Source organism: Homalodisca vitripennis, chromosome 5 (genome assembly GCF_021130785.1).
Source record: "Homalodisca vitripennis isolate AUS2020 chromosome 5, UT_GWSS_2.1, whole genome shotgun sequence".
NCBI lineage: Eukaryota > Metazoa > Arthropoda > Insecta > Hemiptera > Cicadellidae > Homalodisca > Homalodisca vitripennis.
In genome coordinates, this window is record NC_060211.1 from 171,446,574 (window position 1) to 171,471,523 (window position 24,950).

The following is a 24,950-nucleotide window of genomic DNA, read 5'->3' on the forward strand; positions in this document are numbered from 1 at the left end:
AAGAGAAAATGTAACATACATAGATTTATTTTAATTTGCTTTTATTGTCCAGCGTTTGAGACAATCAGTTATTGAATTCAAAACTTCTTGGAAGATCTATGAAGTTACAAATGAGTTTTGATGAGAAGAAGCCAAACTCCGGCGTCATCTGCAAAGGTTGTAGTTAACGTCGCTCGATTCGTTGGTATATGTGATGTAAAGAATAAGTACAAAAATTGGCTCAAAACACTCCCCTGCGGAACTCTAGATAGTATTTTTCAGACCTGAATAATAATTTAAAATTTTAATTATAAAGTATCTTTAAGACAGATCAGATATAATATAACATTGTAAAAGGTATGAAGTAGAAATGGTTTTAAATTAAACACAAGGCATTTGATCTTAAATTGATGATTCGAAGCCAAATTTAGCTCAGTAATCAATGACTGCAACCGTTTCAAAAACAATTTTTCAAAAAACTTCGAATGAATTGATGGGCTTATCAGTGTTTCTGAAGAACCCTGATGATGTGATTTGCTAGGTCTCAGGATAATAACTATTTTTATTAAGTTCCATTGAAATGGAATGTACTAAAGGCTAAAGCCTCGCGCGCACTACGACGGAACGGACGGAACGGAAGGACACGACAGAATTTTTCAAATATGAATAGTATTGATTGTTATGAAGATGCGCGCACTTGGACGGACGGGACGGAAGAGACGCGTCGGACGTCAGTCAGATTATCTGAGGAAAAGAACTTTTGAACAAATTCTGCGCGTCGGCTCCGTCGGCGACGTCGGGTTCGTCCCGTCCGGTGTTGTAAGCGCACACACCTCAGACGGAACGGAAGGAAATTTTCTCTATTCCAGCTATATCTTCTGAGCCAAAATGGATGTCTCCAAGTTAATTTCTCTTGTTCAAAACTACACCGAGCTGTACAACATGCGTCATCCTGAATATTTTAACGTCAATAGAAGAGAGAATTGTTGGGAAGAAATCGGTGACGATGAACAAACTTTTCATCGTCTTCTATCAAATCTGGGAATAACGTATGAAACTCCCCCAAAGCTAACCTTTTAGTGTTTATTATGTTATGTACCCAAAACCTGGCTTTTCTTCGTCTTCTCTCTGCCTCTTCTTCTTCTATTACGAATGCAGCAACAATAATTAATTCTTCATCTAAGCACTGAAGCATCTTTGACATGTTTTAACACAGACTGAGAACTTGATTAAAACACCCAAGACGAGTCTGGCGTGGCGCGGCGGTTCCGTCCTAATGCGCGCACCCTATCTTAAAATTTTCAGTCGTCCGTTCTGTCGTTTCCGTCCGTTCCGTCGTAGTGCGCGCGAGGCTTTAGAATGGCATTAAACAATACAGTTAGGGAAATTATTTCATTTTTGGAGAACTTTCGTAACAAATTGTCCCGTAATGAGGTCATAACCTGGAGATTTTTTAATATCCTGCTATCTTATTGTTTCCTTTACTTCCGAAGGTGTGAAATAGCTTATCAGCATTAAAAGCTGGTTTAGCGATTCTATTGATTCCTTTATTGCAAGGCTTCATCATAGTTGTTGTTACAGGATAAGCTTTGAACACGTTACAAAAATGGCATATGCAAATATTCTTAACATTCTTTTCCAGTTGTCTTGAAATTCTATTAAAGTTGTTTTATCAATCAATATTCCTTGAATTTTGCCAGATTCTCCGCAAGCGAAATTTTTCATTAATATTTTATTTTATGTACAATGGATAATTAACTATACTAGTATTTTTATTTTTCAGTTTAGGGAAGTTGAGTTTTCAAGCTTCAAAAGAAAGCAGTCAGAATAATTTCAAACACCATATTTTAGAGAGTTGGGGCGAGATGTATCCAGAGCTTAAGATACCTGACCTGGCGGCTTTTTATTCTCGAGGAATCCATGCACTGCAGGAACAGATGCCATTTGACTCTTGGGAGGGATGTCCAAGGTTACTTAAATAATAAATACATTACTAGATTTATGTTCAGCTTGAGGATTTAGCAATACTGTACTGAACGACTGTGTTTGAGAAACTTCTTTCACAGATTGGCGTCAAGTTAGTCAAATGGCTCCCCGGGGGCATGAAGTAATAATTGTGAAATGAAAATAATTTCGAAGTCGAAATAAAACATTCTTTGGTGTTATAAGCCTTTTATTCCCTTGGGGTTCACGGAGGAGGCTATTTAAGCAAGTGGATGTAATTTTTACTTTTACTTTTAATTTTGTGTATGAATGAAACAATGGTATAAGTAATGTATAGATAGTTTTATGAACGATTTCTCTACCATTGTACAGATAGGAAAAGCGACTGTTTGTATGTGAATATTTTCTTTTGTAATAATATATATTTAATTTTGTAAATGCTCTGATAATAACGTTGTAAATATTAATGATTATTAGGTACTTTGGGATTATACCGACCACACCCAGACATGAATCGTTATTTCACATTTCGTTTCTACTGATTACTAGATTAGCGTAGAACAATATTTCGTCAATATAAAACAGGAATTGTCTTATCGCAAACACCTCCCCATCCTCAGACAGAGGTCAAAGTCGAGCGTCTAGTAGATAACGTGATTGCAGAGTCTCGTCGCCCGTTCAGCTGGTGCATCGCTTTGTTGTACTTCCGTGTTTTACCTCTACATTTCTCCAAACACAAAAATTCAACAAAAACAAACATTTACCAAACTAAACTTTTTATTAAAAAAACACTCAAAACTTGTTTTTATTCTTGATCACATTCCGCCACCCAAAATGCGAGTGCCTCCGGCCATCAGCGCGGGCTTCGGCAGCACCTTCGGTGCTGCCCCGCGCTGATGTCGACGAAAGAAAAACATCCCTCGAGATAGTACCTATCAGTAAAATATCAAATTCTAGAGGGGCTAATCAGAAATATAAATTGAATTGTAATGGAAAGGCAATGATGTACCGTGCAAATCACGTGATGCCGCGCGGCCTGCCGTAATCAGGATTCTCGAGAAAGATAAGATAACAGCGACAACAATACCGATCACAATACCTGGAAATGCTTGTAAGTTTGTAATTTTGTAATTGAAGAGTTGTTTTTTCGTTCTATCATGTTTGTTTCTATAAATTTATATTTTTGTGTTCTTCATACTGGTGTGGTCGGTATAATCCCAAAGTACCGATTATTACAAAATACCAATTATTAATCATAGACATTGTTACCAAAGTCTGTCTCGAAAAGACCTAGAACAACAGCTGTGTTTTCTTTTTGTGTCGTCTGCCAACTTAGCTCAGTGAACTGAATTATAGTTTTTTTATTCCCCACTGTCATGTCATTGTCAAGCAGAAGCAGTTGCAACTTGCAGTACGTTTAGTTGCAGTAATATTTCGCTGTTGTCAACAAAGAAGTTAATGATTTAGCTTTTTATCATTGTAATTTTGTATTGTAGTTGAAACAAATTGCTGTACTTGTTAGTGTTTCAAGACTATAACAATTTACTTGAAATTTTGCTATAAAATACACCTTTCAAGAAATGATTTTACGTTTAGTTTAACATAAAATAAACTCAAGAGAGGTTTCTAAATATTTGGTAAGGTATGTTTTTTTTAATTTAAATAATAGTTTTACGAAAAAGAATAATATTATAATGTGTTAAATAATCCTAGGCTGTAGAATTAGTTAAGCATCTCAAGAAAGCTTTAATATTAGTAAGCTTTCATTATATTGAATTACTCTAGGATAAGCCTAAATACAATATATTCCACCAAATTCCATCATGTATAAATAGTGGTTCTAAAAATACAATAGTGATAAAAAATTAATTTACTTCAGACTGGTATAACTTGGTCAAATATATTTAAATACAACAGCAGGTATTTTATGAATCCATGTGTTATTTAAGTTCATAAATAGCCTATCTCTATGCCTCATAGATTAGGTGTGGAAGCGTAATTAATATAGATATACAAATTTTTTTGGGCAGGGTACGATAAGCGGACCCGGTTTTTTATATCTAAGAATGTAATCATCGATACCTAATATTCGCATCTCAAATCCTAGACTATCAATCGATATAAGGTATCTATAGTTCTCAATAACAATCATATGTTTTAAATTAAAATATGAATATAATATTTACAGTGATCAAACAAATTATTATAACCAAAATTAGGAAAACTGAAGATGACCATATTTGACCCCTCACAGTTACAGTTGTTTCTTTCCCACAAATTTCACATAATGGGGTTATATATCCGCACGAGTCCAACATGTTAAAGTCATGAAAAACATGTCTTATCATCTTCCAAAGCAATGTCGTGTAGTTTTCTAAAATTGACTGTCATTTTTAATAATCAAATGTTACTTAAATATAAAATTGAAATATTACATTAAGAGTATTATTTGAAAGTGTTTACAGCTATTGATATAGATTATTTAATTAATCGTTAAAAATAATTAATCAGTATCGATTGATTATATCGATGGTTATGATTAAGTAATATCGTTTGCCAATTCGATATAAAAAAACGGGTCCCCTTATCGTACCTTACCCATTTTTTTATTCGGTTAAATTGAAGAGCTTCAGGTAATTGAAAAGTTCCTATGGGGAAACTTGGGTAATTAAAGCTTCCAAGTAAGCAATGCCAAAATTTTCATTGTGTAATGAGCGAATTCAAACCATAAATTTATTCATCGATAACTTTTATTATTGGGCTGCAGTATAATAAGCAGCGTGTAGAGTATAATAGTGGCCTTGTCTTTTGAGGTCCATATTAACGAAACGATATTGCTTAATTACACCCATCTATATAATTAACCAGTACTAATTAATCAGTTTGAACAATTAACTAAAACCAACTGTATTAACGTAAACGTATATTCAGTTTGTAAACATAATATTTTAAAAGTGACTTTCATCTCAACTGTATTAAACTAACCAAAATAGCAGTGAAAGATGATGTAATGTGTTTATCGTGGAGATAGAATTTAATAAGCGGCCTACACTCTTTATTTGGTTGTTTTTATCAAATGGTTGGATTGTTTTATCCGAATGAATAATTCAATTACAATTTCTTTAACAAACCATATGGTTCCTATTTATTAGTTACACAGTCATTTGTCATGTAAAAAATAAACAGCAAAAAGTAACTAATTTGTTGAAAATTTGAAAATTACGATGAATATGAGGAAATTATATGATACATTTCTAGATATTCATGTGGGTTTGGCTACTGCCTTCACATTGCTCACTGGTATTTGTGCAATCTATAAATATTGTAATATATTTCTAATGTGTAGGTCTAAGCCATAGTTGGATTTGTAATTTTGTAAAATTTTTTGTTAAAAAGTATATATCGTTAAATTTAAGTTATTAAAAATTGTAATCTATTTTAATTCTTGTTTCATACGATTAATATAAAATATTGAATTTGGATAATATATCGAATAGTTCGATAATACAATCTAATAAAGAGTGTAGACTGTTTATTAGTCTCCCCTTACTTGGTTTCAATATGTTAATTTCATTGTTATGGTTTCTTTATTACGTAATTTAAATTTGTCCTATTACCTATCCCATTGTTTGTTTGATCATTATGTTTCCTTTATTGTTTATGAGGTAATGTAATTTTTGTGCATATTAAATTTATTCTTTTAGTATGAAGCATTGTATTTTAGCTAGACAGTTCTTGTACAGTAGTTTAACACATGACTGCGACTGACATCCTTGAGCACATCCAGTCTTATGAGAGTAGTTATCATCACTCAATATAGACCAGCAGTGAAGGTGTTAAGTACACGTGTTGTAGCTAGACAGTTCTTGTACAGTAGTTTAACACATGACTGCGACTGACACCCTTGAGCACTTGCAGTCTTATGAGAGTAGTTATCATCACTCAATATAGACCAGCAGTGAAGGTGTTAAGTACACGTGTTGTAGCTAGACAGTTCTTGTACAGTACAGTAGAGTCCCGTTAATCCGACCTAATTGGGACCGAGCCCTATTCGGATTATGTGATTGTTCGGATTAGCCAGAATTACAGAAAAATACGGTTTTAAACTTGAGAATGGGTCTATTTTGTTATAGAATTATCAACATTGTTTATTAAAACATGTTATCTGACTGTTGCATTGTATTTCTTGTACAGTAGTTTAACACGTGACTGCGAATACTAAGCACATTTACCGTATTTAGTGTGAGTAGTTCTATTGTTAAGCAATGTGAGCGTACTGGATATTGTATGGGTCCACGCGTTCAATAGTTGTACGAAAGTACGCGTCATCCAATAGACTCTCTTTAATGCGACAGAAGACGATAACTGAATTAATGTCTTTTAACAATTAATATTGTACTCAATAATAATATCAGTACTGTACATCCAATTTTTGTTTGATTTCACTTCTTAATACAGTAATTTAACTCATACTTAACCTATAAGTTTCAATTTGGTACTGTATTTAACTTCATTATTTATGTACTGTACCGTACACAATTTGTCTTAATAAAATACTGTATGTCTATTTAATTAAAGTTTTCTTTGTTTATGTACGAAATGATGCACCCATTTTCATTTTTTATGTAATTAGTTCCTATAACTGTTGATTATCGTTATAAATAATTCCTCCTGGACCTGTTCGGATTAACCGACGTTCGGATTACACGTGTTCGGATTAGCGGGACAGTTCCACAGTAGTTTAACACATGACTGCGACTGACACCCTTGAGCACATCCAGTCTTATGAGAGTAGTTATCATCACTCAGTATAGACCAGCAGTGAAGGTGTTAAGTACACGTGTTGTAGCTAGACAGTTCTTGTACAGTAGTTTAACACATGACTGCGACTGACACCCTTGAGCACTTGTGGTCTTATGAGAGTAGTTATCATCACTCAATATAGACCAGCAGTGAAGGTATTAAGTACACGTGTTGTAGCTAGACAGTTCTTGTACAGTAGTTTAACACATGACTGCGACTGACACCCTTGAGCACATCCAGTCTTATGAGAGTAGTTATCATCACTCATTATAGACCAGCAGTGAAGGTGTTAAGTACACGTGTTGTAGCTAGACAGTTCTTGTACAGTAGTTTAACACATGACTGCGACTGACATCCTTGAGCACATCAAGTCTTATGAGAGTAGTTATCATCACTCAATATAAACCAGCAGTGAAGGTGTTAAGTACACGTGTTGTAGCTAGACAGTTCTTGTACAGTAGTTTAACACATGACTGCGACTGACACCCTTGAGCACTTGCAGTCTTGTGCGAATAGTTAAATCATCACTCAATATAGACCAGCAGTGAAGGTGTTAAGTACACGTGTTGTAGCTAGACAGTTCTTGTACAGTAGTTTAACACATGACTGCGACTGACATCCTTGAGCACATCCAGTCTTATGAGAGTAGTTATCATCACTCAATATAGACCAGCAGTGAAGGTGTTAAGTACACGTGTTGTAGCTAGACAGTTCTTGTACAGTAGTTTAACACATGACTGCGACTGACATCCTTGAGCACATCAAGTCTTATGAGAGTAGTTATCATCACTCAATATAGACCAGCAGTGAAGGTGTTAAGTACACGTGTTGTAGCTAGACAGTTCTTGTACAGTAGTTTAACACATGACTGCGACTGACACCCTTGAGCACTTGCAGTCTTATGAGAGTAGTTATCATCACTCAATATAGACCAGCAGTGAAGGTGTTAAGTACACGTGTTGTAGCTAGACAGTTCTTGTTCAGTAGTTTAACACATGACTGCGACTGACACCCTTGAGCACTTGCAGTCTTGTGCGAATAGTTAAATCATCACTCAATATAGACCAGCAGTGAAGGTGTTAAGTACACGTGTTGTAGCTAGACAGTTCTTGTACAGTAGTTTAACACATGACTGCGACTGACACCCTTGAGCACTTGCAGTCTTGTGCGAATAGTTAAATCATCACTCAATATAGACCAGCAGTGAAGGTGTTAAGTACACGTGTTGTAGCTAGACAGTTCTTGTACAGTAGTTTAACACATGACTGCGACTGACACCCTTGAGCACTTGCAGTCTTGTGCGAATAGTTAAATCATCACTCAATATAGACCAGCAGTGAAGGTGTTAAGTACACGTGTTGTAGCTAGACAGTTCTTGTTCAGTAGTTTAACACATGACTGCGACTGACACCCTTGAGCACTTGCAGTCTTGTGCGAATAGTTAAATCATCACTCAATATAGACTAGCAGTGAAGGTGTTAAGTACACGTGTTGTAGCTAGACAGTTCTTGTACAGTAGTTTAACACATGACTGCGACTGACACCCTTGAGCACTTGCAGTCTTGTGCGAATAGTTAAATCATCACTCAGTATAGACTAGCAGTGAAGGTGAAGGTCCCCAAATCATGTTGTGTATTTTCTTTTTGAAGTAATTATACTAATTAATTAGTTCTATAATTTCTCTTTGAGTGCCAATTTTCCCATTCGGGAATATTTGATTTCTCTCTGAAAAAACAAGTAAATATTATTTGATTTACCAACAAAGGCAGTTTTTTTAGTTTTATAATTCACTCAATTTATTTTATTCTTATGTAATCACACATTACATCATGATTTTATGACAGGGAGATTTTTATGGAAACTATAAAGACTAAATTACAGTAAAACACTTAAAATATATATTAATGTAATCCAAAAGGCAATAAATATAATAATTAAGAAATATTCTTAATGTAGGACATGTCTTACATGAGCAAACGATTTATAAAAAAACTATAATTTTACCTTATATTAAGGGTTATAAATTCAATAATTTTTGTCATTGAAATCTGTGTTTTGTAAAACAATATAATACAAAAATAGGTTTAAAAAATGTTTAAATACACACAATATATAAATAACAGTAACTATAATAAGAAAAACAACAATTTAAATATATATGTCTATTAATTATATTAAACGCAAGATATTTTTTTTTAATTAATATTCTAATAATTTCGAATACGCCACTGATGTAGAATTTTTTTGAATTTACTTATGCAAGTAATGTCTTGGAGATGAATAGGTAACTTTGTACACTTTTGGCCCCACATACTGAAGTGAATCTTCAAACAAAGTTAGCCTATGCTGTACGCGTTTTACATATGTTTATGCATTGTATTATGGTTGTGGACTGTTTGACTTTCCAAGAACTTATCACAATTTTGACTAAACGCACTAACTTCAAGTTTAGCTGCACATAATGTCTGTGAAGTGTTAACATCTTTAGATTAATAAAACTAGTTTTTGCAATAACCACATGGATATTGTGTTATTGTGCCTGCTAGAATTCTCACGGCATTTTTTTGTTGTATATAGAATAGAATAGAATAGGATATATTTATTGTCCCTTTAAGCCTTGTGAGCAATGGACATTGTCAATAATAAACATATGGCATTATAATGAGATAAGGAAAAAAAACAAACAGAGATCGTCCTACTGAGCCACCAACAACATCAACATGAAACATATTTAACACAAGGGACACAGGGACAAGAAAGGTAAATAACTATTAATAATGTTTGAATAATAATAATAAAAACATTTATTTGGGTTGCCAGTATAAAACATTATCGGAATGTCTAGATAGCTGCCATAACTGATAAACCATAATTCATGAGTCCATCAACATGGAGGAGAAATAAGCATGATAAACAGTAAGTTGAGTTTTTAATGATGTATTGTATTATATCAAACACAATATTAAATAAGGATACATAATGGACAATAGGTTTTTTGTTTAATTTGCAGTATGTAATGGTAATGTAATTACATGATCAATACCAATGTAAGTTGTTCTGTTTTAGGACTTGATAATCCAAATTCCGTTAGAGCAGGGCTAATCAACCTACGGCCCGCGGGCCGAATTCGGCCCCTCCAGTTTTATGATACTGCCTTGTTGCCAATATAAATACCAAATTAGTTTACATAGCATTTGAGTCCGAATCTTAAATAAATACAAATTTGCAGAACCAAGCAAGAGCTCCCTCTGGACATTTCAAAAAACGAGCCGTATTATTTATGGGAGTATGAGTGTTACAAATGAAGTAAAGTAGTAACCAGATAGATTTCACTTGATGCATGTACGGTATTCTGCCGGCTATGAATAGAGCGCGCGTAAAGCACAGCACAGTCTATTGTCGGTGCGGCGACGTAAAGTCCCCTACATATTATTTAAACATTCAGATACGAAACATATTGTACAAGTAGCCTAGTAGATTAAAATTTATAGTCAATGTATTCAATTTATTGTTTAAAACTTTTTTATTGTTCCCTCAGAATTAAGCAAAACAGTCCATGTCTGGGTTACAGTATTTAAAACTACTAAAATGTACCTAGATACACCCCATACTGATATTATAAACCTTTACCTAATTCAATGTTATCAACATGGAGGAGAAATTACAATAATGATAAACAATAAGTTGAGTTTTTAACCTTAAAACTCATATTATTGCACAAGATTTCTTAAACAAATAATAATGGAAGAATACGTTTTTGTTTTGGGGTTAATTGCCCTGGATGTTGGCCCCGCCTGGCCATAAATGATCAATACCAAATGTGGCCCTTGTTCTGTTTTAAAAAAGGTTGGGCACCCTGCGTTAGAGTATAAAAATTTAAAAATATTGTTCAGTTATAGTTCATTGTTTTATTATTCAATTACTGTACTTCTCCATTACAGAAAATCAGTCGAGTTCTGTCTCTACAGTGTGTTTCACAGAGGCAGTGCTTCGAGCTACGCAAATCAATGTATCGTTAGCATATTGATAAACCTCCATTTGTGTTATATGAACCAAACCATTAGGATACACATGTGTTATGAAAAGAAAGTGTCCAAGAATTGAACCCTGTGGAACACCGTATTCAAGGTTGCTCTAGTTTGATTTATAATTTTTATTCAACATTTTTTTAAGCTATTCTTGTATTCTGAATTTGAAATATAAACTGAATTAGTTCTGTATTTTGTATTACAATACTTAACAATTTAAATTGTAAGATTTCATGATTAACACAATCAAAAGCCTTTGAGATGTCACAGGGAGTACCAACATACCCACGTGACAAATCCAAAGGCAGAGCGTTACACACGGTCAATTAGATCTGTGATTGCTCTATCAGTGTTGAAATTGTTATGGAAGCCATATTGTGATGAATTTAGAAGACAGTTCTAGTCTAAGTATTTATTCACTTTAATTTCTGTTACCTTTCATAGATTTTAGAAAAAGTCAGTGGTAATGGAATTGGGTGGTAGTGAAAAAGGTCATGCTGTCCGTTAGTGTGATAACACATCATAGTAAAGTTCTTGAGACATGAAATATGGTACATAGAGTCCTCTTTGCCCAAGGAACCCTATTGAATTTGAGGGTCCCTCAAACGTCAAAGGGCAGGAGAGTTGCAAATTATCCTGAGATAAAGTTAAAATTAGTTCTGTAAAGTCTCATTATGTTATATTGGATCATTTGATACTCCATTGTATTGGAGTATTTGTATTAACTTTATTAATTATCTACCATAGAGGAAACATTACAAGGATGCAAGAAATGTAAATCCAAAAAAATTATCACATCCATGTATCTAATTTCAAAATGTGTCCAATCTTATCTTTATGATACACACATATGAATAGTGTAAATTTTTAAACAGCTTACAATTAGTACAAGAAATCCGATTCGAACATATGTATTAAAATTAATTAAAAAAGAATTAGGGTTAAAAATTCAAAACCTGAAATTCCCATTCAAATTAAGGATTAAAGTTTAAATTGTTTTATAAAACCCCATTACTTGTGAATAATTTCATACTTAAATGAAACGGTAAAGGAATTGAAATCTCATCTCATTTTAAATCACATGAGATGCTTAAAATTGCTATCATGTACTTGACAAAAAATAAAACTTGGATTGTAAACCGTGTCTCGCCGAAAAAAAACAACTTGCTGGGACGATGAATGCACCACCTTAAAAAATTCGTATATAGAAGCCTTAAACAAGGAACTTTGTACTGGAAAACCTGAAGACAAAGCTGAATCAGCACGGAGAAAAAAAGGAATATGACATGAAGCTCAAGACGCTAAAAAAACAACAAACATCAGACCACATCTCTCAGGCCGACAATAAATCAAAAGCACTTTGGCAAATAATAAACAACGAAAGAAAAAACAACAGGCCAAATCTCAGTAAATGGCAAATTGTCACAGACGGGGAAGTACTGCCAAGATCCCAAAAAAGTAGCAAACACCTTCAACTCCTTCTTTGCCACAGTCGCAGAAAGGACACTAAAACCAAACAACCTAAACAATGGGCTACTTAATATCTACAATCCACCCAACATGACAAATAGCAACCTAAATCTACGACCAGCAACAGAGACTGACGTTATAAAAGCCATAAACTCCCTAAAACCCAAAACATCCTCGGGTATAGACGAGATCTCGGCTAAACTCATCAAAACCTGCAAACATGAACTCACTTAAACCCTTGACTGCTCTAATAAATAAATCGCTTCAACAAGGAATATTCCCCACTATGCTAAAAATAGCCAAGGTCTACCCGAAACATAAAAGTGGATCAACGAATGACTTAATGAACTACAGACCGATCTCCCTGATATCAACCTTTTCAAAAAATCTACGAGAAAATTGTCTTAGATAGGCTATTATCCTACCTAGAACAAAACAATCTAATGACCAACCAGCAACATGGATTCCTAAAGGGACGGTCAACAACTACTGCTCTAATACAGTTAACGGAGTACATCATTGACCAACTCGACAACGGACATGCAGTCACTAGCCTGTTTCTTGACTTCAGTAAGGCATTCGACTGCCTTAACCATGACCATCTCCTTAACAAAATGAAGTCCCTAGGGATAAATGGGAAGACGGGGGAGAATGGTTCCATAGTTACCTAAGTGACAGAAAGCAAATAGTTGAAATTGAGCATGAAGAACAAAAAAACAAGCGAAAAAAAAATCTATTCTGACATGACAAGCATTGCCAGAGGAGTACCACAAGGGTCAGTACTGGGGCCGGTACTGTTTCTCCTCCTAACAAACGATCTTCCAGACTACCTAAAGGAATACTGTGAAACAACAATGTATGCAGATGACACAGTCCTCACCATAGCAAATAAATCCATTCAAACCCTGAAAAGAACTACTGACACTGCTTTTAGTTACACAAAACAATATTGCCTAAGAAATGACCTTGCCCTTAATGAGAAAAAAACAATACAGCTAATTTTCACCACAAAAAACAAAGAATCTACCTCTACCAATCCCTGGAACTGCAGCTCAGGATGCAGTCAAATACCTGGGCATTACAATAGATTCAAAGCTCACATGGAGAGCACACATAGAATTACTTTGTAAAAAAACTCTCTTCAAGCACTTATGTAATAAGAAGGGTAAAAACACACAAGCAATCTGGAAACTGCAAAGATAGCCTATTATGCACTATTTGAATCTCATCTCAGGTACGGAATTGTGACCTGGGGCGGAACATCTGCTACCAACCTGCAAAGAATCCTAAAACTTCAAAAAAAGGGCAATAAGATGTCTAGCAGGCCTAAAACTACCTCGAAAGCTGTCGTGATGCCTTCAAGGAACTCAAGATCCTGACGGCCCCAGCGCTCTACATGCAAGAGGCAATCATGCATGCTGTTCTCACCAATCAAACCCGACAAAGAGACATACACAACCAAAATACACGCCATGCTTCAGATTTTGCTCTGCCGCCTCACCATCTAACACTCTTTAACAAGCAAGCCTTCCTATTAAGGGAGCCTTGCTCTACAATCAACTACCAGTCCACCTCAGAGAAAAAACCAGAACGCCACCTCAAGAAACATCTCACAGTCTGGCTCCAGGAGCGACCTTTCTACTCTATTCAAGAATTTTTAAATCCTGTAACTCTCAACTACTAACATTCTTTAACTATCTCATGTATTGACGCATTGTACTGTTCTCTATGAATATGTGAAATAAAGAAAATTGTCTATTGTCTATTGTCTAACAGTTTGTAAGATTTCAGCGTGATGGGGTGGCAGATGTCTTCGATCCTTGTCCTTAATTCATTGAGGTGTGCATGCTTTGTGTCAGAAACTTTACTTTTGAGAAATCCCCAAAAGAAAAAAAATCAAGAGGTGAAAAAGGTCAGGTGAATGTGCTGGCCACTCTACCATAGCACCTTGTTGACGTAGCCATCCGTCAGGAAGCGTTTGATCTAAGAATGTTTAGAGAAGCACATTGCAATACAGTGGAGCACCATTCTGTTGAAATAAAGGCTCATAAGCACCTTGTACGAGAAATACCTAATCATGAACAGAGAAAGATCTAAAGTAGGCCTAGATAAATATAATTTAGAAAATAAATGTGAATACATAATGAATACAATGTATCAATTTATCTTTTGTTCAGACAAATGGGTACGGTACTTGAGATTTTAATATTAACTTATGTGCCTGTTCTAAATAAGTTCGGTTTCTATCTTTGAGTACTTTGCAAATACTGTTCAGTAAATAACATTGTTCAAAATTTTGTTGATGGTTTAATGCGTATTGAGAAACTAATTTTGCATCCTGTTTTTTAGAACAATAATGATTATTCATTTTTATGTGCAATGGAGTAATTGTGTAATTGTTGGATTATGGCAATCCAACATAACCGATTTCACAATTGTTATATGTTAATTGTTAAATTAATATTATAGTTTTACAATTAGTTTCTCCTCTAATCCAATACGTTTCCACAGCTACTTCAACCTGGCTTGGGTAACTTCTTTTTCATTTATGATTTTCATAAAACAAAAGTTTTCATAATTCTTTAACAAAATACTGCTTTATACATGTTCAAGTGAATTTTGTGGCGGTTTGATTTTTAAGGTGTAAATTTAGAAGGTCAGGTTGTTTTTTTACACCTTGTTTTATTTTATTTTCCTGTTAGCAGTATTATAGTGAGGCTTACTTTTGTTAATTACTCTCAACTGGCTTTTATTTTAGAGTTCACTAGCTTTTACTGTAGAACTGTTATCTTTCAAGTAATGTAAACATAAGTTTGAAATATTGAGGGAAGAACATTTTGCAACTCTACTACATTTACCAAACTTTCTTTTAAAGGATCAAAATCATCTTTGGGAACTCATCTTAAAATTTCTGACAGATACGAAAATAAAGATTTTAAATTACAAATTTATTATTTATAAATGTTACTTAACAAATTAGTTATGGAATAAAAGTTAAACTGAAAAAATGTGGCAATTAACTGGAATCAATTAATACAATTTGAAGGCAAAATACGTATGGCTTCATGGTATTAATACCAAAACCATAAATAAAAAGAACTTCTTTATTTTTACTTTTTCTTTAGTGAACTCATATTATGAAAATCAAAGTTTTTTTTAACAATCTTTGGTAATGGAATAAATCAAGAGCTAGGGTGCAAAGTTCAAACAGATAGAGAAGCAATAAACTAACTTTATAAAGAACCACAGTTCTGAGTAATGGAGTCCTTCAAAAATAATCAGTGCCAAGATTAATTAAATGCAATCTTAGTAAATCACTATTAACACTGATAAGTCTGTTCAGTTCAGTGCGGGCTGAGGCACACACACGCTGGTTCGTTATCACAGAATTAGACCTAACTGCGCATTTCAGTATATAAACATTAACTTACCTTGGACACTGAATGGAGTGTAACACTGAATTCTCCAACTAATTCTACTTTCTTTTGTTTCAGGTTTAATAAGGTATTCAGAGCCTGAACTGTTAGAAAATGGGATATTGTCTTCAAGACATTGTCTCATGGTAAGTGTTGTGAATATTTTACACGCCTTTCTTTGCAAAGACAAAATGCATGTTTGATATCTAGTGTTTTTTATTTATTATATTTTTGGGATGAAAATTAAATTTTAATATGAATTATGGTGGTGTACATGGGTGTATATAAGAGGGAGGGGCTCAGGGGGCTCTAGCTTCCCACCCGAAATTTTGAAAAAACAAAACATTAAAATTGCACATATTTATGAGGTAGTTAAAGTTCAAAAATTTCCTTAAAAAATTATTAATTTTTGAGGAAATTGTGTATTTCCAAAACCATGCAAGGTTTCAGCCCCTCTCTCCTCCCCCTGAAATAATTTCCTATGTACACCACTGATGGTGTATGCTATCTGATTCTTGTGCAGTTAATTAATCACTCAGGTAATATAAAAAAATCATCATCTGAATCAAGAATCAAGAATTTTTATTGTCTTTAAATACATTGTGCAGTAATTGACTCAGTCAGATTTATAATATTATTAATATCTTCTTAATATAAACACAAATCTCTGTCTAAAGGACAGTTGTCAAATTCTCGGTAGTTACCTATAAGTTAATAACAGGTGTAACAATGAAGTTATAATAATTAAATAAATATATAAATAATCTACACTAAATAATAGTTAAATAAATATATAAATAATCTATACTAATAATAATTAAATAAATATATAAATAATCTGTACTAAAACTATGATAACAATAACAAATACATACTGTACACTTAATATACAAACAGAAATAAATAAAATAAAAAAAATATATCAATGTAGTTTAAAATTTATAGTGCTAGGATAACAGGCTAAAAACAATCAACAGAATAAAATACATTCTCTTTTAACCAGATTTCCACTACTATTTTAAATCTTTTTATAGGTACAGATCAAGCTGTTTCTGGTAATTTATTAAATAGCTTAATTTTCATATATATGTGGCTGCTTTTACTTTTTCCAAGTATGACAGTAGGTAAATCTAGAATATGGGTTTTTCTGGTAAAATAACAATGAATTTCCTTTCTAGTTAAAAAAATTAAATCTTTAACATTCACTAAACAACGATAAACATAAAAATTTGAAATTGTCATTATTTTTAGTTCCTTAAAAAATGGTACACATGTTTCTCTTTCAGGTACATTCTTAATAGCTCTCAATGCCCTTTTCTGCCATTTAAAAGCTTTTTGTACACCACTACTATTGCCCCACAATGTTATTCCATATCTTAAATGTGAGTGAAAAAAGCATAATAAGTTGAAACTAGCATGTCTAAGGTAATACATTTTCTTAATTTACGTAATAGATAGACAACTCTTGACAATTTCTTACATAATTGTTCGATATGATGGTCCCAACCCAGTCTACTATCTCGATGTATTCCTAATAACTTAACAGGTTTAACATATTTATAAATTGTATAATTTAAAGAAAATATTATTTTTTCAGTTTTTTTATCATTACCAAGTAATAAATTGGGTTCTAGATTAAATAGTAGTTTTTAGTTTTTATCACTAAGAGCAAATATTTTTTTTTATAAAAAGGAGAGACCGATCCCCTTTTAAGCTTTATTCTGTCCGTCCTCATGGGCCACTGGCCTGTGCGAGGATCTTATGGTTTGTGGAAATATGGTTTGTTTTGTGCGTAATCATGTTTCTGAACCCAAGGTCGGAAATACTAATAAGCATTAGTCATACTGTCATAGTTTACATACCAAAAACAGTTGAAACAAATACAACTTACTTGAATTGAATGTTGTACAAGCTGTATTATAACAATAATAATAGGTTATTTGTACTGAAATAATAACAAAGTTTGAGGTAAGTACTGAAAGTTTTAATTGTGCACTCAGTTGATTTTCAGATTCCTAAAAAAAAAACACCTGTTGTTTGTGCAATATGATAAAAACCTATTTAAAAAATAAAATTTGTAAAGTATAAATACTTTGTTTGTGATGCAGGTACCAAAAGAAAATTGGAACGTATGACAAACAACCTTGGGAAAGAACTGTTGAACAACACATACTGAGTGGCTTTACGCCAGTTCCAAAGAAGACTGCTAAATTGAAAACTGAACTTATAGACATAGATTTGATAAGAGGTAAGTTTATTTATAAACTGCTGAAACCAACTAGATGATTTTATAGTCATCATGAGCGATCATAATTTGTTTAAGAGTATTTTAACCTGGTTCTGAAAAGATGTACAGTCGCAAAATGTTGTTGAACAGGCTCTTCGTTCACTAAGGCGAAACCGAAACATGGGTTTCTGACTGTAATCAGACTGGCTGTGCTGAGGTTGTTGTTCCTGCCACTTCAGTCAGCATGGTGGGCTCAGCAGACCTCCTACATTGTGTTTGGTGCCTTGCTGCTGCTCTACATACTGCAGATCGTCAACATGATCTTGTACTTCTACTTTTCTCCTCACCAAACCGATGGTGATGAAATAGAGGTAATCCGTTACAGATTTATCTTTGAGTTTTAATTTGTTAAGGAATAAGAAGGTGCTAAAATTAATAGTATAACTTGCAAACAATGAAATTATTCTTGACAGAGGCCCATCAAGAACTTTCGAGAATTTATTCAGAATTGTGTTGGACTCCATATGATGTTCTTTGCTAGTTTGGTTGGATCATTTTGCGACCATGGCTCCCCCCTATATCCCAGGTGATCTTTTCAGCTTGTAAGAACTCTCTCCAGTGTAGCTTCAGAAACATGCTTCAAGAAAATATTTGGAAAACTTCTTCCTAGTCAGTCCAAAGTCTTTCAGGAAAATTTGCAAAGACTTTGCAGGAAGACTATGTGATTTGACTTTTATTGCACATGAGTGATATTTATAGTCATATTGCCTTGCTGATGAGTATAGTGAAGCGACTGTATAGTAGTGCGATGATAAAGTGTTATCTCCGAAACATGTAACTTATCGCAACACCTTACCGGTTGTTTTTGGATTTGACGGGGATAAGCATATCTAATTAGCTATCATAGTAAAGCGTACTTATATTTACCCAGCAGGGATCACTTCTGGCTGGTTTATACATTCCAGTTGAACCTACCACTGGGCACAGCAAAAACTGATGTCACTTAAATCTGGGCAACCTTATGGATGTCCAGGAGCGGCACATCACTAACCACAAATGTCGAGATTCTGGGGTTCATTGGCAATTCGATAGGTCTTTTCTACTGTGGGAGATGACTCTTGGAGTTGGTGGGGTTTGTTTCCTAACCTCAGAGGTTCTTGCTAGCCTCATTAAGGGTGTGCCACCCCCTGCCTACTTTGACTGGAGAGGCTGGTTCAGAGCTGGCCTCCCCTTCTTCCGGGGAGATATGACTTTGAGGTTTAGTGCCCTAATTCTTCCTCATGGATCTCGATAGGAGACGGCCCCTACTCCCTAACCTTACCCATCCTGTCAGTCCGGAAGCAGCACAAAGGTTCTTACAGGACTAAGTGCAATTTATAAGCTCCTTGTCCTAAGAGAACAAAAAAAGCATACTTATTAGTTTTATATTCATGATGAAATATTAGTGTCAAAAGGTACAGTCAGTGCAACCAAGTTAACAAATTTTATCCCAGCTGACACTACTATCAATTTAGGACATAAGTATCTGCTACTTTTAGTAGAAACTAATAGTGGAATTTTCCAGTTATCACTCTTCTTGACTGCAGATAACACTACCTTCAGCTTTGATTTCAAGCTTTTTCCCCCAATCTTGTTGTACTGGATTTTTGTTACCAGCCTTCTTAAAATGCCAGGCCGTTGCAATAGCTAAGCTGAGGTTACACGAATTGGGTTAATGTGCACTGAAGTCAATTTCCAAAAAAAATAAATAGCTCAGGGCACCACACATACAGAAAAACCTTGCACATCATCCTTAACCTTTTGTGCTAGACAAGCTAGCAGCACTGGCCACACCAAGGTTGTAGACACCTCGCGTTAGTTTTGCCGTAGTTTGTCCTCGCAACTGGTACGGTCAGTACAGATGGCCGCGCTACTTTCATTAACAGCTCGGCTTCCATATTTGTTGTTTGTCTCCCCAGATCGGAATTATTGTTCAATTTTCTCTGCGTTGTTTGCATAATTTAAAACGATTAAAGAAGAAATGAAAATTAATTGTAAATTTATTTTTAGTGAATTTTTCTATATAAAGATAAACATGCATTTGGGAAATTTAACTCTTATACATATATTGTTAACAAATATATGTAAATAAAAATGTTTATACCCAGACATGAACTATTTTATATTTTTCTGTCTTTATATTATTTTACGGAATAAAACTATTAAAAATCCATACCAAGAATAGTTAGCATACGTCTTATAATAAAATTTTCTAGGTTTCTATCCCTTCTATCACTTCAGTGTATAGGCCCACTACGCGTCATCTGTCTTATTTGTACAGTCAATGTTTGGAGGAGAATTATAGGCTAATTAAAAATTTACTGCTTTACTTAAAAATTACTTTAAAATCACCTGGGCACCAACAGCTTGAGGACGAATTCCGAACCACCACCATCACTTCTGGGCAGGCACCATTAGCTGCCCAAATATTTGCAGCAGCTATACATGTATTAGCTGTGAAACATAATCTTTACATCTTATTCATTAGCCTGATTTTTAACAATTAAATCACTCATTCCTGCAAGATATCATATCAGTTCCCTGTTCAAGATAAATGTTATCATCATTTAGTATTATTTATTTATCAACAAACTGAATTATGATTAGATTTTGTATAATCTAGTCACTTTGTCAGCTGATAAGACTGATAAGAGATCAAAATAGAGTGCATCATTTCCGACCACATTCTTCCTGTGATAATAACATTTGATAACATGATTGCAGATAAAAAAACAAAGCTACCAAAACCATAAGCATTGAGGTAACCATTGTCAAATATTTTGTACATGAATGAGTCAGTCAGTTTTGTGGTGCCATTGATTGTGAATGAATAATAGTGGGTCCACAATGTCAAATTTGTTATATTTTTGAGAACAGAAAACAGTCAATCAATTAACTTAATGTTTAAGATTAAAAGCCTTGGTGGGGTAGAATACAAAGTAGTTCATGTCTGTCAGAACAAATATGACCGTTTTAGTGACAAAATTTTTACTTAACAGTTGCAAAAACTTTTACCTCAGCACATTAAGCAGGTTTTGACTAAATCACTTGTACTTTCGTATTATTACACTCTGTAATAAATGATATGATAGTAGTACTTAGTAAGAAGCTACAAAACATTCAAAACTGTTGTATTTGTTAGTTTTCCAATGTGATACAAGCATAACACGCCACATTGTGTTTCATACCATCAAACCGTTCTTGTTCTTCAAATTACAATCCTTAAATCAAATATTCTAAAGAACAAAGAATGATCCAATTTTAATGTTTTCAATCAAATTAACAATCTTAATTTCCAAAATACTTGTATAATTATATCAACAGTCTATAAAAGTCATTGCTGAGAAGAATCTCTGGACAGGCCTGTCGTCTGGTTCATAGGTAATCTGTATCATTGTCAAATTGGTCTTGGATACCACTTACTTTAGATTTAGATAACAGTCTAAACTTTATTAACATAATAATAATAATAATAATTTATTGGTCTTCCAAAATATACAATACATTTAGTTACAATAACACATACATATTTATATGCAAACACAAAATATACAGTCCATCACAATTACAATAAAACAAACAATGCATATATATATATATATATATATATATATATATATATATATATATATATATATATATATTATATTGCCATAACAAAGTTTTTTGTGGAAGAAGCAATATTGCACCTCAAGGCAGAGCCCGTTTTGAGGTTGCAAATGTTAACATAACCAACTGATCTAAACAGAGCTCAAAGATAATACAGTTAGTTCATCATACAAAAACTACTAAGAATATAAAAAAGTGTGCATTTTAAATTAATACTATTAAATCTACTTAATATGTTTGTTTGTATTTAATTACTTTAAATTCTTTACTATTGCAGAATATTGAAGAGAAAATCTATGTCTTCCAAACATAATAGCCATTTTTTCAATTGTTTGATAATTAATCTATTTGATGGTAAATTCTTTATTTCATCTGGAATTTGATTGAAAATTCTGGGAGCAATAAAATTATAGGTTTTTGTGAAAAATGTAGTGTTTGGCTTAGGTACATCAATGTTATTTGGATTTCGTAGTTTAGATCTAAAAATAGCTACTCTGTTATTTTCTACTCTATTACCACTCTTTGAAAAGAAAATCTTCATTACTTTAAAAACATACAGATTTTTCAAAGCCAAAATCTTTAAATCTCTAAAAAGTGGCAATGTGTGCTCATACCTATGTTTATTCCTTATCAATCTTATAAAGCGTTTTTGCATTAAATAAATAGGCATAATATTTGTTTGGTATTGGTACATTCAAATACACTTTTGCTAATCGGCTGAGCATTAGCGAAGCCTATCACTTATGGAGCTGAGAAAATTCCATTTCTTTATGTTTGTCTGTCTACACAATACCTTGAAAACAAACTGAGCTAAGATTTGAAATGTTACAGGAAACTTTATTGTATATGAGAAACACCGAGTTCAATGATGGTTCACGTCCCTCCATGGGATTTGGGTGAACGTTAGTCACTTTTAATGTACCAGTTTAAATCGTGTGGAATATTGTTTTTCAGTGTTGCCACACCCTCAGAAAGTTCTGATAAATAAATAAATAAATAAATAAATCTTTATTTGTCATTCAAATTCTTACAATCATTGACAATGTCATATTGCAGCCCAGGGCATGGTCAAAATAAAACAATTTTATCAAAATAATTTAAACTTAAACTAACATTAAAAAAAAGATAAAAACAGTGCTTTAGTAACATAAATTAGTCAGTGAAGGTTAATTTAAAATAAACTAGGCCTAGATATATAAATTAAATAGTAAATATACAATTGTCAAAATTTACATATAAAAATTATTATATATCTAAAATGTAATGTTTTTTTAATTCCATAAACTCGTCTAAACTATAGAAAGGGTGTTTCAAAAGCCAACTATAAAAAAGTTTAGTGAAGGTTTTATGTGGATACTTATTTACCAGAGGTTCTAAAAAATTATAGATTTTCAGCAATGTCACCATGTGACTATTTAAGGTTTTACTGAGGCGGTGATAACCAATTGATGATAGGTCTAGGTTGAGATGTTTAGGTCATCTTTTCAGTTGAATTTCTATGCAAAATTAAAGCTAAATTTGGAAACAAATGATTTCTAAGGAATGTATTGTATGCTATTTTTAACCATGCAATGAGCTTTTAAGGTTAAGTATAAATCGCTAAGCCTTTACAAAAAGAGATTTGCTCTTTAGGCCAAACACATTTTTGCATAAAAAGCTGGATGTATTGGCTTTTAACCCTTTGGAATGGTTTGACGTAAGGGCGTGGCACCTTATGATCCCTCTATGCAGTTTGATGTTCATATAACACCAGCGATTCAATTCAGTTGAATTGAACAGCAACAGTGGCTAACTTAAGTGAAAGATATGTCAGGATGGCTGTGTAGTCTAAGGTGCTACTCTCGGATACGGGAGTTAACCTTAGTGTTAACGGGTTCAATTCTCGTGCCTGACGTTACCAGTGTACCAGACCCTAAACACCTGTTTTGCATTTTTTTGTCTTCACAAAAAGACCACGTGTGTTTATGCTCTACGAGGCATGTATTATTGGATCATGACCGTAATAATAGTTTTTAACATATACAAAACAAAACCATTTATACTACAATAACCATTTATATACTATAAGTACCACATCAAAGGTACTTAAACTAAAAATGTTTGAAATTGTTAAGGAAAAAAAACACAGTCTCACTGAACACCTTTCACTGTGCGATCCGATTGCAAGACCTAGGAACTACTATTGACGAGACATAATGTTATCACTAGGAAAATCTGTTGACTAGTCTTGGTAATTAAACTCATTAAGATATCTGGGTTAGGGCTGTCTTTAGATATTCTCTCATGTTTAGATGCACTGAAAATTCATTGAAAATACTTTTTCATAAGTTAAAACTAACATGCTATATTTTATCAGAAAATCCGTGTACATAAACTGCATCAATTTAAATATATCCTAAATGAAAATGATCTCTTTTATAACTTTTGAGCAGGTATATTTTAAAAGATACAGTTGATATAATTTGTCTTACGCTTGATGGATATTAAACATAAATAATGTAAAGTTTATCAAATAGTAAAATGCAGGTTTTTATAAAATTGTTGACCAAATAGATTTTTTTGCAGTAAATCCATAAAATGTAAGTATTGTCCACACATGGGAAAAACCTTTCTATTATTTACTAAGTAACTGCACCCGTTTGCCAAATTTTACAAAAAAATCAGTCTGTTTGGTAAAATTGCTTTCATAAACAAATTTTTCCAAAAATATTTTTGATCAGAGAGCCCCAGAATAAAAATTGGGAATATTCTACCAAAGATCAAAATTTGATTTTGTTACTGCTACAATTCTTTATCTTATACTATAAACAGAGAAGAAAGTATAAATGTTGAGTTGACAACTTATTTAGCTATCATTCCTTGAAATGCTGTTAGACTAGTTCTTGAAATGCTATATGACAATGGTTTTGCATCGAGACCACCCAGCTTAATGTGTGCAGCTCAGGCTGGTGTCTACAATTATCATTTCAGTTGTCCTTCCTTGTTTACTTACATAAATAATGTTACCCAATCAATATCTTATCAGTTTTGCACAACAACTTGTAATTCAGTGCTGCTTCTGTTAATCTTTGTAAACAAAAGTCTTTCAAATGATCTTTGACGTTTTTGTGGCTAATTTACAATTGTTGAATTGTGTTTACTTTAAGGTTTATTTGAAATATTGTAAAAGAAACTCGGTTAAGAGTTATTGTTTTAAAATTAAAATACTTAACACTGTTCAACTTAACTCACTTGAAACCAACTATTAAACCCATAAATAATACTCATATCAGCCAACAAGGTTAAGATATTAATAAATATATGAAAGTCACCTTTAACCCATTGACGTAGCAGTCACTGGTGGATGCAGTAGAGGGGCAATGGCCCCCCTCATAGATAAAAGACATTTTTATGAAAAAAATTTGGCCACTTTCGTATTTTAACTACAAAAAAAAT

The 24,950-nt window shown here is 33.3% G+C and overlaps 1 protein-coding gene across 1 annotated transcript in view; it reads left to right on the top strand.

Moving 5' to 3' along the window:
• Positions 1-3,306: 3,306 nt before the first annotated feature.
• Positions 3,307-24,950, top strand: part of LOC124363717 (protein phtf) — a 50,310-nt gene continuing 28,666 nt past the window's right edge. Inside the window, 4 exon segments of the mRNA XM_046818979.1 lie at positions 3,307-3,565; positions 15,719-15,786; positions 17,749-17,888; positions 18,018-18,238. Of these exon segments, the coding sequence (XP_046674935.1) occupies positions 15,755-15,786; positions 17,749-17,888; positions 18,018-18,238 (393 nt within the window). The 5' untranslated portion in view covers positions 3,307-3,565; positions 15,719-15,754.